Below are 12120 nucleotides of genomic sequence, written 5' to 3' on the forward strand. Positions count from 1 at the left end.
GCATCCACACACCCCTGGGGCACACACAGTCTTTCTCTCTCACACACACCCCTCAGGACACACAAGGGATCACACACACGCCCTGGGCATGCACAGAGTGGGTGCACATACATGTCCACTCAACACCACGTGTGCACATACACCACACACAGACACACCATGGGCACACGCAGGCACATAGAGGGCTGTGAGCATGTATGGACATCCACACACTGTGGGGAGGTGTGGGCATGGGGAACACCATCCATGCACACTCACCGTGCACACACTGTGGGAATGCCCACGGGTTGCACACACACATGCCATGAGCACACGTGCATTGCTGTGCAAACACGGGCACACACAGACCATGCATGTCTGCACTCACACCAGTGTGCAAACGTGCTGTGCCACACATATCCACACCTCCATGTGCACACAGGAGCACACACTGAGCCACATGCACACATGACACCCCAATGTGTGCCCTACACAGACACACAGACACACACACAGACACACACAAACATACACACAGGCACACACACAGACCCACAGTGATTCATGTACACACCTCCCCCCCCACACTCCCCCAGGTCATACACTGCTGCACCCCCCATGGCACACAGCACCACAGCCCCCCACACCACCCAGTGGTGCACACCAGCACACCCACTGCCACCCCCCAGGACACAGGGATTACAGACATGGTGAGTGCTGTGTGTGACTGTGCACATAAGCACAGCATGATCCTCTCTCCTGTCTACATGGCTTGCTCTCAGCAGACCCAAGGGAGCAGTCCCAATCCTCAGCGGTGCTGGGTGCCCAGGGTGCCCCGTGCAGCCTGTGGCCTGGCCTCTCCACCTCCCCTGCATGAGCTCTGGGTGCTGAGCCCAGTTACCAGCCCCAGTACCGCCACTTGGGGCCACCGGGGGGGTAGACAGGCAGGTACAAACCCACCCCCTCCTCCAACACACCCATGCACATGCAAAAGGTCTACATGGACCCATGTGCAGGCACAAACACACCCCAAATTGTATGAATGCCCTCACCACGGAGCCTCACACAGAAATGCACCCAGGCACACGCAGCCGGGAGGGGAGGGAGCTGGAGGGGCCGGAGGTGCGTAGTGGAGAATAGCTGACACCTTCGCAGCTCGGCTTCCCAGCGTGGAGGCGGAGGATGGCTGGAGACATGCCCGGGATGGTGGCCGAGCCGGGCGGCGGAGCAGCACGGGATGTACCAGATCCCCGCTGTCCAGCGGCAGCCGGAGAAGGCTCAGGCGGGTCCCTCACTGAGCCGAGGCTCCATTTACTGCTCCCAGCTGATGGATGCCTGTGTCCGTGCCACCTCTAAGCCTTGTCCCCATGGCAAACCGCACGGAGCCCGGGGCTGGCGCTGGCACATCCCTGCGTGAGCGGCGGGATGGGGAGGCAGCTGAGCCGGGGCGCAGGGGGGGCTGTGGGTGCTGGGGGTCAGGGTGCTGGGGGTGGGCTCTCTGTCCCAACACCCAGAGGTTCTCCCAGCCCCAGGGGCTTAGGGCACGGGCATCCTCGGTCCTCGCTCGCCGGCGCTGTGCCCGAGCAGGGGGGCTGCGAGGCTGAGGAGGGGCTGGGAGCCCGCCAATGTAAAATGGCTCCCGTCGAGCAGCTGCTGTGCGGCACAGCGCAGTACAACCCTGGCCCCCACACAGCCCCCAGCCCCTGCCCCCAGGGCCTGGTGCTATCCCAGTGCCGTGCCCCAGCTCTGCTGGGTGCAGGTCCTCACCCACCCCGAGTCAGCGCGGCACTGGGCAGCTCTGCGCTGGGCATCCCCTCCTCCTGCCTCCCCAGGATCCCCCCAGCTCCTTCTCTAGCAATTCCTCCTTTCTCCCACGGTAAGATCTCCAGCCCCTGCCCCAGCTCGCTCTGCACCCTCAACTTGCTCCCACCCAATGCCAGGCGGGACCGTCCCTCTTCCCCTAGACCCCAGGCCCCCTTCCTCAGGACGCTTCATCCTCCTCTCCTGTCTAGGCGACCTGTCCCTCCAGCCTGGGGCTCTGGCAGATGCCTGGGGGAAGAAGAAGTGTTATTTCCTCCCAGACATCAAAATCCTTGCACAAATTCACCCTCGCTGGAGACCTGTCACCGTCCAGGGACATTCCTTGTGCTGTGAGAGGGCATTGGTGTAACAAAAGATCCCCCAGAGATTACCCATCTCCTTCCTTTCCGTTTGACACAAAATAGGATCCTGCTGGAGACCGAAGTCCCAGCCCTGCTATAACAGCAGGATTTTGCCGAGATCGTCCTTCCCCATTTTGGTATAACCCAGATCCCCTCCCCCTGGCATGCTGAGGGCAGATCCCAGCTCCTGCCCCCCCAGTACTCTCATTTCTGTGCCCAGGGCCAGATGGCTGATTCGCTCCGTGGCTCTGCGCTCCCGCCGCAGTCCCAGCTGACCACTTTGTTTGTAATAGTCCTCAGAGGGGAATTACAACTGAGTATTAAATGTGTGGTTAAAGAAATCACATTACACAGTGTGACTGCAAGGGAGATGTTTCCTTTTAATCTGTAATCCATGGAAGTTATTAGTTTACTGAGCAGAGCTGGTAGGCACGGCATTTCCATTAGGATATAACCCTGAGCAGACCCATCACCTCCAGTCACAGCACAGCTCCCAGCACAGTCCTTGCTTCCCTGTTCCCAGTTACCTCAATGCCGTTATCGTGTTAACATGGGGCTGTTTAACATTGCAGAAAAGAAAAGGAAAAAAAAATCATGCTGGACAGCTGATGTGCTCCTGTGAAATAATGTTTGTGTCGTGTATCCTGTCCTGCAGGTCTATGCAATATTAGTTAGCCACCCTCCTGCTCCCAACGATCACCTAACACCAACACCTGTATCATACACAGCTGGCTTCTACAGGATCCCTGTCATTGGTCTGACAACACGCATGTCTATATATTCTGATAAGGTAACTGATGCATGTTTCTAGTCTAGTACCTCATACATGTGCTGTAAATCAAGAGTGCCCATCAGGAGGGTTAATGATGCCAACACTCTGTGTCTGTCTGTCCACCCTCTCCAACTCAGCCTGCGGCTCCCTCTCTCTCTCCTGCATTCCCCAGTACGTTATTTTTTCACAGCTGCCAGTGTTGACCTACATAGTGCCGGATGATTTCTGCAGCGCGGCTCTGCCAGGCTGCTGGGCTTGCTGCTCTTCAGCCAAGCACAGGCATAGCTGGTTCCTGCCCTGCTCACTAGTGACAGCCAGGGGGTCCAGGGGGCTCCCCGTGTGTGTGGGCCTGTGGAGGGGCAGGAGGATCCTATTAGAGCCTGTACATCGGGCAGGAGCTCTCTGGGGCTTGAGGGTTGTTCGGTTGCATTCACTTCTCTGGGTTTATGGGATATTGGTAGGGAGATCACAGAATATCCCGAGGCTTCACATGACACTCAGTCCAGCCAGCACTCAAGACAGAGGTTCAAATTCCAATGTCTCAAACCACTGCAGCTGTCTCTGTGGGCCCGCAGAGGCTTCCAGACTGGATGAGGGTCTGGGGGCAGTGTCCGGCCCTGGGCAATGAGGTGCTGCCCTGGCCCTCAGCTCACAGCCCATCTGTGATTAGTGAAAGCAAAGGGAGGAGCTGAGCAGAGCCAGGCCATCCACGTGCCATTGCAGGATTCCATGCAGGCACACGAGCTCAGTGGGTGAGATCAAGCCTGTTTCAAAGCATGAATCGGCCTTTGCTTGGAAAATGTGAATATTCACAAATGTAAATGTTCTGTGCAAAAATAGTCACTCCGCCTACATGCTAAATGAAGTCAAATTTCAGGAGGGAGGAGCAGAGGCTCCTAGAGATGCACCAGCAGCACTGCTCAGCTGGAGAGCAGCAGCTCTTGGCATCTCCCATCAGTAAAGCCATGATAGGATGGACACCAAGCCAAGACCACAGCAGTGACCGTGATGGTGGCTGGCTGGGCTGGGGACCTGCATGGGCAGGGTCCCACCGGGTTAGAGGGAGAGGGATAGCAACAGAGCTGACAGAGCAAGGGAGAGGGCAGGCAGCAACTGTGCAGGGAGAATTTGCTTCGTGCTGCTGTGGAGTGGAAATAAGTCTGATGGAAATGTCACTGAGAGAGACCTTGTCACAGGGGCCAGGAGGGCAGGGAGAGGGGACCCTGCACACGTTGGGGCCTGCTCCATCTCTGCAGGGCTGTGCTCACCAAAGCAAACCACCTGTCCACAGCACAACCTGGGGCAGGATTGGCGTGCCCACCCCAAGGGGCTGGGACCTGCCCTGGCACTCTCTGCTTCTGACAGATTTTTCCTATTTCAAATGTTTTCTGCAAATCTGGCTCAAAAAATGCACCTGACTCACTTCAGGGCTGGAGGAGCAACCCACTGTACTGTCAGGAAATGCTCTCCATGGAGTATTTTGGGGAGTTCAGCCAGTGCAGGGCTGTGGGCTGCGCTTGCCTGGCACAGACTGAGCAGGGAGGCCACCCTGCCTGTACCAGGCTCATCTCACCCCTCTGAGCAGTCCTGCCTGTCTGGCCTCCTGCTTGGCACCTGCCCATCCAGGCAGATGGGGGCCTGGGGGCTTGGAGCTCTCTGCAGAGGGTGGAGATGCTGGCAGGAGATGGGGCAAAGGCAGGGACTGGGGAGAGGAGCAAAGGATGTTGAACAGTGAAAGGGACAGCAAACGTGGGAGTGAAATGGGGGACAGAGGGGTGTGAAGCCGTGGGACAGGCTCTGCTCACCCCATGTAGGACAGGCTGGCTCATGTGACACAGGACATTCAGCTGTTCCCTTTTTGGTTTCCAGTGATCAGCTTGGTTTTTGGGTTACTTTTTAAATTCAGTAAATTATATCTTTCAGCTTAGTTTCTATGGAAACAAGCTTGTAAGATCACTTTGTATGTACGCCCCTGATTGGTTTTGAAGGCATCAGGCAATTTTAGCTAAATTTCATGGGGAGTTGAAGTGGAGTTAATTATGGTCCTCTGCAGGCTATGCTGCCAGGGGGAGGAGAGGTGTGGGCCTCAGCACAGACAGGTTTGCCCAGTATCTTTTGATGCTCCCAGAGCATCTCCAGTCAAGCACAGTGGTCCAGGAGCTGTAGCCAGTCTACCAACAAAGATACCCCAGGGAAGGGAGCTTTATTGCTCCCACCAACTATTTGTTCTAGAAGTGGTATTGCATCTGAATGCTCTGGCTTGGTAGCCTTTGGCCCCCTTGTACATACATCTTATGAAATCATTGCCTGTTCCTTCACCAAGATCCTCACTCCATCCAGCATAGTCCTGCCTGTACACTGAGGGGTCTCTGGAATCCCAGTCACCTCAGAGTGAGGTGAGAAGGGAATTGGAGGAGGAAAGGGGGCTCTCATGGTAAAGTGATCAGAGCAGTCCCCATGGCTGTGGTGTCCATCACTGTGGAGAGCCCTCCATGGAGATCTCATGGACTGAGCATTGCAAAAATCACACTCTGGCCTTCCCCTACTGGGCCCCCTGCATGGACAGGCTGGATTGTGCTTTAGTGCTCCTGCTCCCATGTGTCATTGGGGGTGTTTATACTTCCTTTGCATCCCAGCTGAAAAAATGAGATGACACGGACATCTTGGCAATATGAGAAATGTGAAATGACATGGAGAGTGTGAGAGCAAAGTTTGTGGGGAAATGCACAGCTCAAGAGCCAGGAAGAGCTGGTGCTGTTCATCATCACCATGTGGAACGTGATCCCCACCTATGTGGGGGGGATGAAGGGACATCCTGGGTGCCCAGAGGTGCTGAGCCCCACACCATACCCTAATCTGAGAGCTATTGCAGTGGAGGATCAAGGGGTTTTAACTGAGACTTGCTCTGTGGTGAAAGAGATGGAAAATGGAGTTTAGTCATGGTGCACTTGGAGAGCTCTTTCAATTCCAGCACCTGGTCCTGGTAGTTGCCATGAGGTCTGTCTCTTTCTCTCTCTCTTCAGCCTGGGGATGGCTTTTACCTCTGGTTCCTGGTCTCACTGTAACCACTCCATGCCTGGAAGTGAGGCACTGCTCACTGAGAGGGGTACTTTTCTCTGTTACTGGTCTCACTGGCAACAATGCTCAGCAGAAACCTTCTTAATCAGAGTGGGAAGCTGCACTGGAAGTGGGGAAAAAGCAATTCCCTTTGACCAAGGTCAGGATCAGAACTCCTTCACCTGTAAGCAATGACTGGAGAGGCTGTTTAGTGTAACACAGAGTTGTTTGCCCCAGGAATGGGCAGCCCAGCCATCAGTAGAGTAGCTCAGCCCTCAGCAGGGCAGCACAGCCCTCAGTCAGGCAGCCTGGAACGTTCCAGAGCAGACCAGGCTAGAGCAGTGCTGGGCTGATGGAGCCCGCTCATCCCAGTGGAGGAGAGCTCTTCATAGGCTCTCAGGATTCCAGCTGGGAGAAGGACAGACACCCCCCACTCCACAGTGGCCATTCCCCAGAGGCTGCCACGTCCCTTCCTCTGTGCTCTGCAGGGAAAGGCAGGCAGTGCATTTGAGTCTGAGCTGCCCACACCCCTGTCCCCACTGAAATCCCTCCTGCACACGTCTGAGCTGTCTCAGAGTTGTCTCAGCTCCCTCCCACGTCCACAGTCGTCACGTGGGGCAGTGGGCAGGCTCCTTCCGTGGGGACACTGGCCACCGCTTCTTTTTCATACCCAGTTGGGGATTTTTACTAAATTTTCCTGAGCTTTATAGGTTGAGATCTCTGTCAATCTCTTTGAAACTGCCCAGGCAGCTCATTTTGGGAGTGAATTGCTAGAAGGGAGACTGAGCACATTTCCATAGGAAGTGAAACTAAAGCACGTTGCCTACTCAAGACTCTGAAGCTTTCATTTTTCTTTAGTTTTCTGTAGGAAAAATAACTCCCTCAGCCATGGACCATGAGCTGGGACGAGCCCTTAGGCAGAAGTAAGAGGATAGCAAACCTTTCACTCAAGGACCTGTACGTGGTCCTGATGTGGGCACACACCCGTGGTGGCCTCCAGCCATGCCCTGTGCACATCCCCTACAGATACAAACTCCATCAGCAGGCACCCACACGTGCCTCTTGTCCCAGGCAGAGCATGGCCACGTGCAGACTGTGCACAGGGATTCCAGCACCCAAGCACTTTCCCTGCAGGGGTACCTGCACTCACATGCTCTCTGCATGGATGTGCTCACATTTGTGCACACACAGAGCCCCGGCTTTCACACACACCAACAGCTCCTCTTTGTATGTACTCACATCAACCAAGTCAGGACAACTAGTAATTTGCAGTTCTTAAGTCCTGACCCCACATAGAATCATCATAGAATCCTAGAATAGTTTGTGTTGGGTAGGACCTTAAAGACCATCTCATCCTGCCCCACTGCCATGGGCAGGGGCACCTCCACTAGTCTAGGTTGCTCCAACCCCCATCCAACCTGGCCTTGGACACTCCCAGGGATGGGGCAGCCACAGCTTCTCTGGGCAACCTGTGCCAGGGCCTCACCACCCTCACAGAACTTGCCATGAATTATTCTTCATTTTCCTATCTAAAAACTACAATTCTGTAATCCAGGAGCTGAGATACCATCAGGGCAAGTCCATGGCCCTTTTGACACCACCTCGGAAAGCAAATTTCCCTGAACTGTTAAACCAAGTTGCCCCCAACAACCTTGCAATAAATTGTTCATCTGAACCAAGTGATATGTATTTACAATAGTTAAGGAAGCCATGATCAGTTTAAACACCATTTTTACAAGCTAATGGGAAACTAGAAAATAATTTGATGTAATATACTGAAATCTCAGAGATTTTTTAATTTCAAAAATGGATTGAATGCATTTTGTTAGAATTCTGATTTTTTTTTTAGCCTGTGTTTTGCTGATTTTTTTTTAATATTAGTTTTTCTGGGTTTTTTTCCCAGCTCTTTTCTGATCTTTTTTTTCCCATTTTCATTTTCCCTGGATTTTCTTAAAGCAATTAAAAGTGGTCAGGGATTAGAAATTAGAAATGCTCAGATCCATCTTGTGCATCCCTGGCCCAAGCTGTGGAGCAGGACCTGGAAACTCCTGGGCATCTCTGCTGACTCCAAACAGATCTTGAACACTGTGTTGGTGTGGAGACTGTGGTTGTTCTTCCATTGTTTGTCTCTTGGGGCTTCTTCCCAATCCAATGGATTAGGGCTGGGCTTGTGGGGTGACTTACATTTCTGCTGCTCTTCCCAAAACTGTGAATGTTTGTATCAGCTCTGAGATGTTTGTTTAGCTCTGAGATGCTTGTTGTGGCTCTCCTGGTTTGCTTCCTCCTTTGTTTAAACATCCACAGTTGTCCTCAGTGGCTTGGTGGTTTTCTGCTGCCTCCATCGTTCCTGTGTGTTGGGCCAGGGCAGGGGCAGGGGTTTGACACTATTTTCTACAGATTTCATGGTTTGGTTTGACATTATCACCATGTTGGGTGTGAGGAAAAGGCTTTATTTGGTGTGTCTGTTCCTCCTGTATGGGTCCATGGGGGACATGATTCCTTTTCCCTTCCAGTGTGATTTACTTTGGCCCCTTCAGGACATTTCTGACACGTACTGGGTCTGGTCTCTCGGTGAGCAGTTCTGGACAAGACCTGTTTGGTCCAGACAGCCATCTCAGCCTCAAAGAAAGAAATATTATGGTGCTTTCCTTTCTGTCCTCTCTGGTTCAGAATTCTGCCCCCCTCCAGCATGTAGCTGGGTTGCCAAGTAAGGGCCCTGCTGAGCATGAGCACTTTGACTGTCTAATATTTGACTGTAGGGCCTTTTGGAAAAGCTGCATTTGTTTGAGAGCTCTCTGTCAGCTACAGCTTTTGGTCCAGTTGCTCCCCTAACAGTGCTGTACTTAATTAGGCTGGAATTGCTATTGCACAATCATCCAACCATAACGATGTCTTTAACCAAATCAGAGGGGTCAACTGGGACATGAGTCCAGAGCTGCCTCCTCCTGTGGAACAGGCTGACCTAGAAACAGTCAGAGACCATGTTATAAAACTGCTTTTCTGAACTTCTCTCATGACAAATAACTAATATATAGCTGCCTGTACCTGCCTCTTGCTCCTCTCTAAAGGGAATTCAAGTTCTTTGTGATGTCCATTGCGCAGTAACAATTTTGAAAAGCCAAGAGGCAAGGCTATATTTGCACTGAACACTGCTGGCCCTTCATGGCTCGATAGGCTTTTCTTTGCTGTGGACCACAAAGCAAAAAACCCTCTTTGCCATGCTCTAGATTAACCACAGAGAGGTACAAAATCACAGCCAGGATTTGCTTCTCAAGCAGAAGGAAGGAGTGCAGGTTAGCACTAGAGGTGTGCTCAAGGTGTGCAACCCAGAGGTCTTCCCAAAATGGCTTTGTGATCCCAGCCCTGTCCCTGCAAACCTGGCTGACAAGCCCACAGTCTGTGTTGAGCTCTTGTTCTTCCTTGCAGAGCATCCACCTGTCCTTTTTGCGCACGGTCCCTCCATACTCTCACCAGGCCAACGTCTGGTTTGAGATGATGAGAGTCTTCAACTGGAACCACGTCATTCTGATAGTCAGTGACGACCACGAAGGTCGTGCTGCACAAAAGAAGCTGGAGACCCTCTTGGAGGAGAAAGAGTCCAAGGTCAGTTCCTGAACATTGTCTTGTAGCTTTGTTTTAGCAACAACAAAACTAGAAGTCTCGGGCTGTTGTATGTATGTAGATTTCTGTATGTAAAACACCTTTTCTTTCCATTGTAACATGGCTAACATGCTTAAAGCATCAACAGTGTCTGACTAGTACCTGACAGAACTTTGTACTTTATTCATTTCACTTGCTTTGCCATGGTCAAAATCTCCTACATGTAAATCGACTACAAAATGAAGGGAAGGATAACCTGGAGCTCTGCAAATGCCTCGCCCAAGATTCCCACCTAAGGAGAGGACCAGTCGCTCAGCTTAGGGAAGCACCTGCCCCATTACCGCCACCCCGGGGCCAGGCAGACCCAGCAGTGCCAAACCAACCCTGAAAAGCAGCTTCTGAATTGGCTTCCCGGGGCTCACCTTAGAGGCTTAGGAGGGTCCAGGCAGCCGGTGTGTTGCTGCCCCGAGGGGCACAGCACCCTCTGTGTAGAGCCGTGGGCCGCAGGCTGCGCCCGTTCCCATCTCCATCGAAGCACATGCCAAACGCTGCTTTCCTGACACCCATTGCTGGTACAAGAGGGCGGTTGTGGCTTTATGGAGGAGGTGCACTGCACCTACACTCAGGGCCAGCAGGGAGCAGGGAGGGAGGTCCCCAAGCCTGCTAGAGATTCAGGAGGACAACCACAGACCTGCGGCGTGGAGTGAAAGGACCAAGCTAACGTTCCAGACAAGCAGGGAAGGAGAACACAGGAGCTGTTTGGCTGCAATCTGGAAGACAAGGAACCACTTCGTGCCCTACAGAGTGAAGTCCCAGCACGTTCTCTTGCCTGGGGCAGGGTGAGTCCCCTTCGGGTGTGCAGACACTGAGCCCATCCAAGTCTTCAGCAGCATCAGGGCAGGAACCAATTCAGGGCTGTTCCCTCCTGGGTCACAGGCAGGGACCTCAGTCTGCTCTTCTCCAGCCCCACCAGCAGCTGCTGGACCTTTGGCAGTCAGTCAGCTGTTGAGGAGATGTGACCACAGACACTTCTTGTGCTTGGAGTTGGTGACTCAGCTGAGAGATCAGAGAGAGCAGCCTGTCACTGCTCTTCATCACCTCCCTGGTGAACAACTGGTGCAGGGCTGCAGGCTGGCACAAGCCACACTGAACAACAGGCTTTTGGTTTTGGCGTGATTTCCGAGGAGTCTCATCCTTGCTGCATCCTGGATCATCATGAGACACTGACGTGCCACCAGCTATGGTGGGATCCTCCTGCCTCCCAAGGCAATTTCCTGCTGGGTGACAGCGGAATATATTTCACTCCAAAACCTCTTCCCAGCACAGTGTCACTCATCCAAGGAGAGCCATTGTCAGTCTCTCATTCCTTTCCTTGCATCTTTTGATTTCCACTTTCTGCTTTCCTACAGTTCCTCTGTGTTCCCTTTTGCTGCTCCCTCTCATGACTCCACTCCTTGCTTGCTCCATGTGATGCTCCCAGGCACAGGGTGCATTTCTTCTTCACCCTATCCATCACATGGGAAAGATTTTAGATCTGGAGCTTGAAAGACGGGGAGCAGGGGATGTGCTCAGACCTGCCCCACATTTGCACTGCATCTATAACATGTCTTGGCAACCACTGGGCTGCTGCAGATGTCCTGGCCACTCTCCAGCCTGAGACACCTGCTCTGTGGTGGTAGGTCACTTTGTCTTCCTTTTGGGGCGTGTCACTGCATCTTGTTTCTGTTTTCCTTGCAAAAAAGGTCAAACAGACAGGTCTGACTGGTCTTGAAGGTGGTAGATAGCCTGCTGGGGCTTTCCTATCTTCCTTAATCTCTTCTTCTAATTCCTTTTCTGATCACTGACATGCTGACTCTCTTCATGCCATGAAGGAGTACCTTGGGCCCCTGCCCAGCCTCCTCAAGGGCAGCCTGGCCCTGGGGAGGGAGCAGGCAGGATACCTGATCTCGACCTCTGCAAGGCTTGGGTCACAGTCCCTGAGGTCCTGTCCTCAGAGACTCCCCTGCCCACTCGAGCTCTTGGATTGGAGTATGGCTGTGTCCCCCACAGTCTGCACTGTCCCTGGGTGTCACTCAGGCACCACTGTGTGTTTGCACTTCCACCAGGCACTCCAAGCCCAGCACTCGGGCCATGCTGGCCAGTCCTGGCACACCCCATGTGCTCGTCTTGTCTTAGGTCTGTCAGCAGTAACTCTGCTGCTCCACTCCAGCACAACTCTGCTTGTTCGTCTGGGCAGGCCACCAGTGCTGCTCAGGATCAGGAGGGAGTGTTGGACACTGTGAAACCAGAGTTTGTCCAAGTCAGAGGTGGCAGGTCCATGGTGTGCTGGGTCTCTTTCTCTAGGCCAGTGGCAACTTTTTTAATGAATACTTGAGAACCTGGTGGAAATTTTAATTTGTGGGTCCCTGTGTGAAACATGAGCTGAAGAGCAGGGAAGGGCTGCAGGACCACATGGAAAAATGGGGGGGAAAAAAGACACATTATTAGTCTAGTTCTGTAGGGATAGTGACAGGGAGAGGTGATCAGGTGCCAGCTTTGCTGCACCCAAGA

The 12120-nt window shown here is 53.1% G+C and overlaps 1 protein-coding gene across 24 annotated transcripts in view; it reads left to right on the top strand.

The window, feature by feature from the left end:
- Nucleotides 1–12120, top strand: part of GRIN1 (glutamate ionotropic receptor NMDA type subunit 1) — a 39222-nt gene that overhangs the window by 1021 nt on the left and 26081 nt on the right. For all 24 annotated transcript variants that reach the window (XR_010435509.1, XR_010435510.1, XR_010435512.1 and 21 more), the window contains exons 2-3: nt 2797–2931; nt 9397–9573. Coding sequence is in view for 17 of the 24 variants with exons in the window: in XM_064677256.1 (XP_064533326.1) it covers nt 2797–2931; nt 9397–9573 (312 nt within the window). In the remaining 7 variants the exon portion in view is untranslated. The remainder of the gene's footprint in view (nt 1–2796; nt 2932–9396; nt 9574–12120) is intronic.

Source organism: Pseudopipra pipra, chromosome 20, assembly GCF_036250125.1.
Source record: "Pseudopipra pipra isolate bDixPip1 chromosome 20, bDixPip1.hap1, whole genome shotgun sequence".
Taxonomy (NCBI): Eukaryota; Metazoa; Chordata; class Aves; order Passeriformes; family Pipridae; genus Pseudopipra; species Pseudopipra pipra.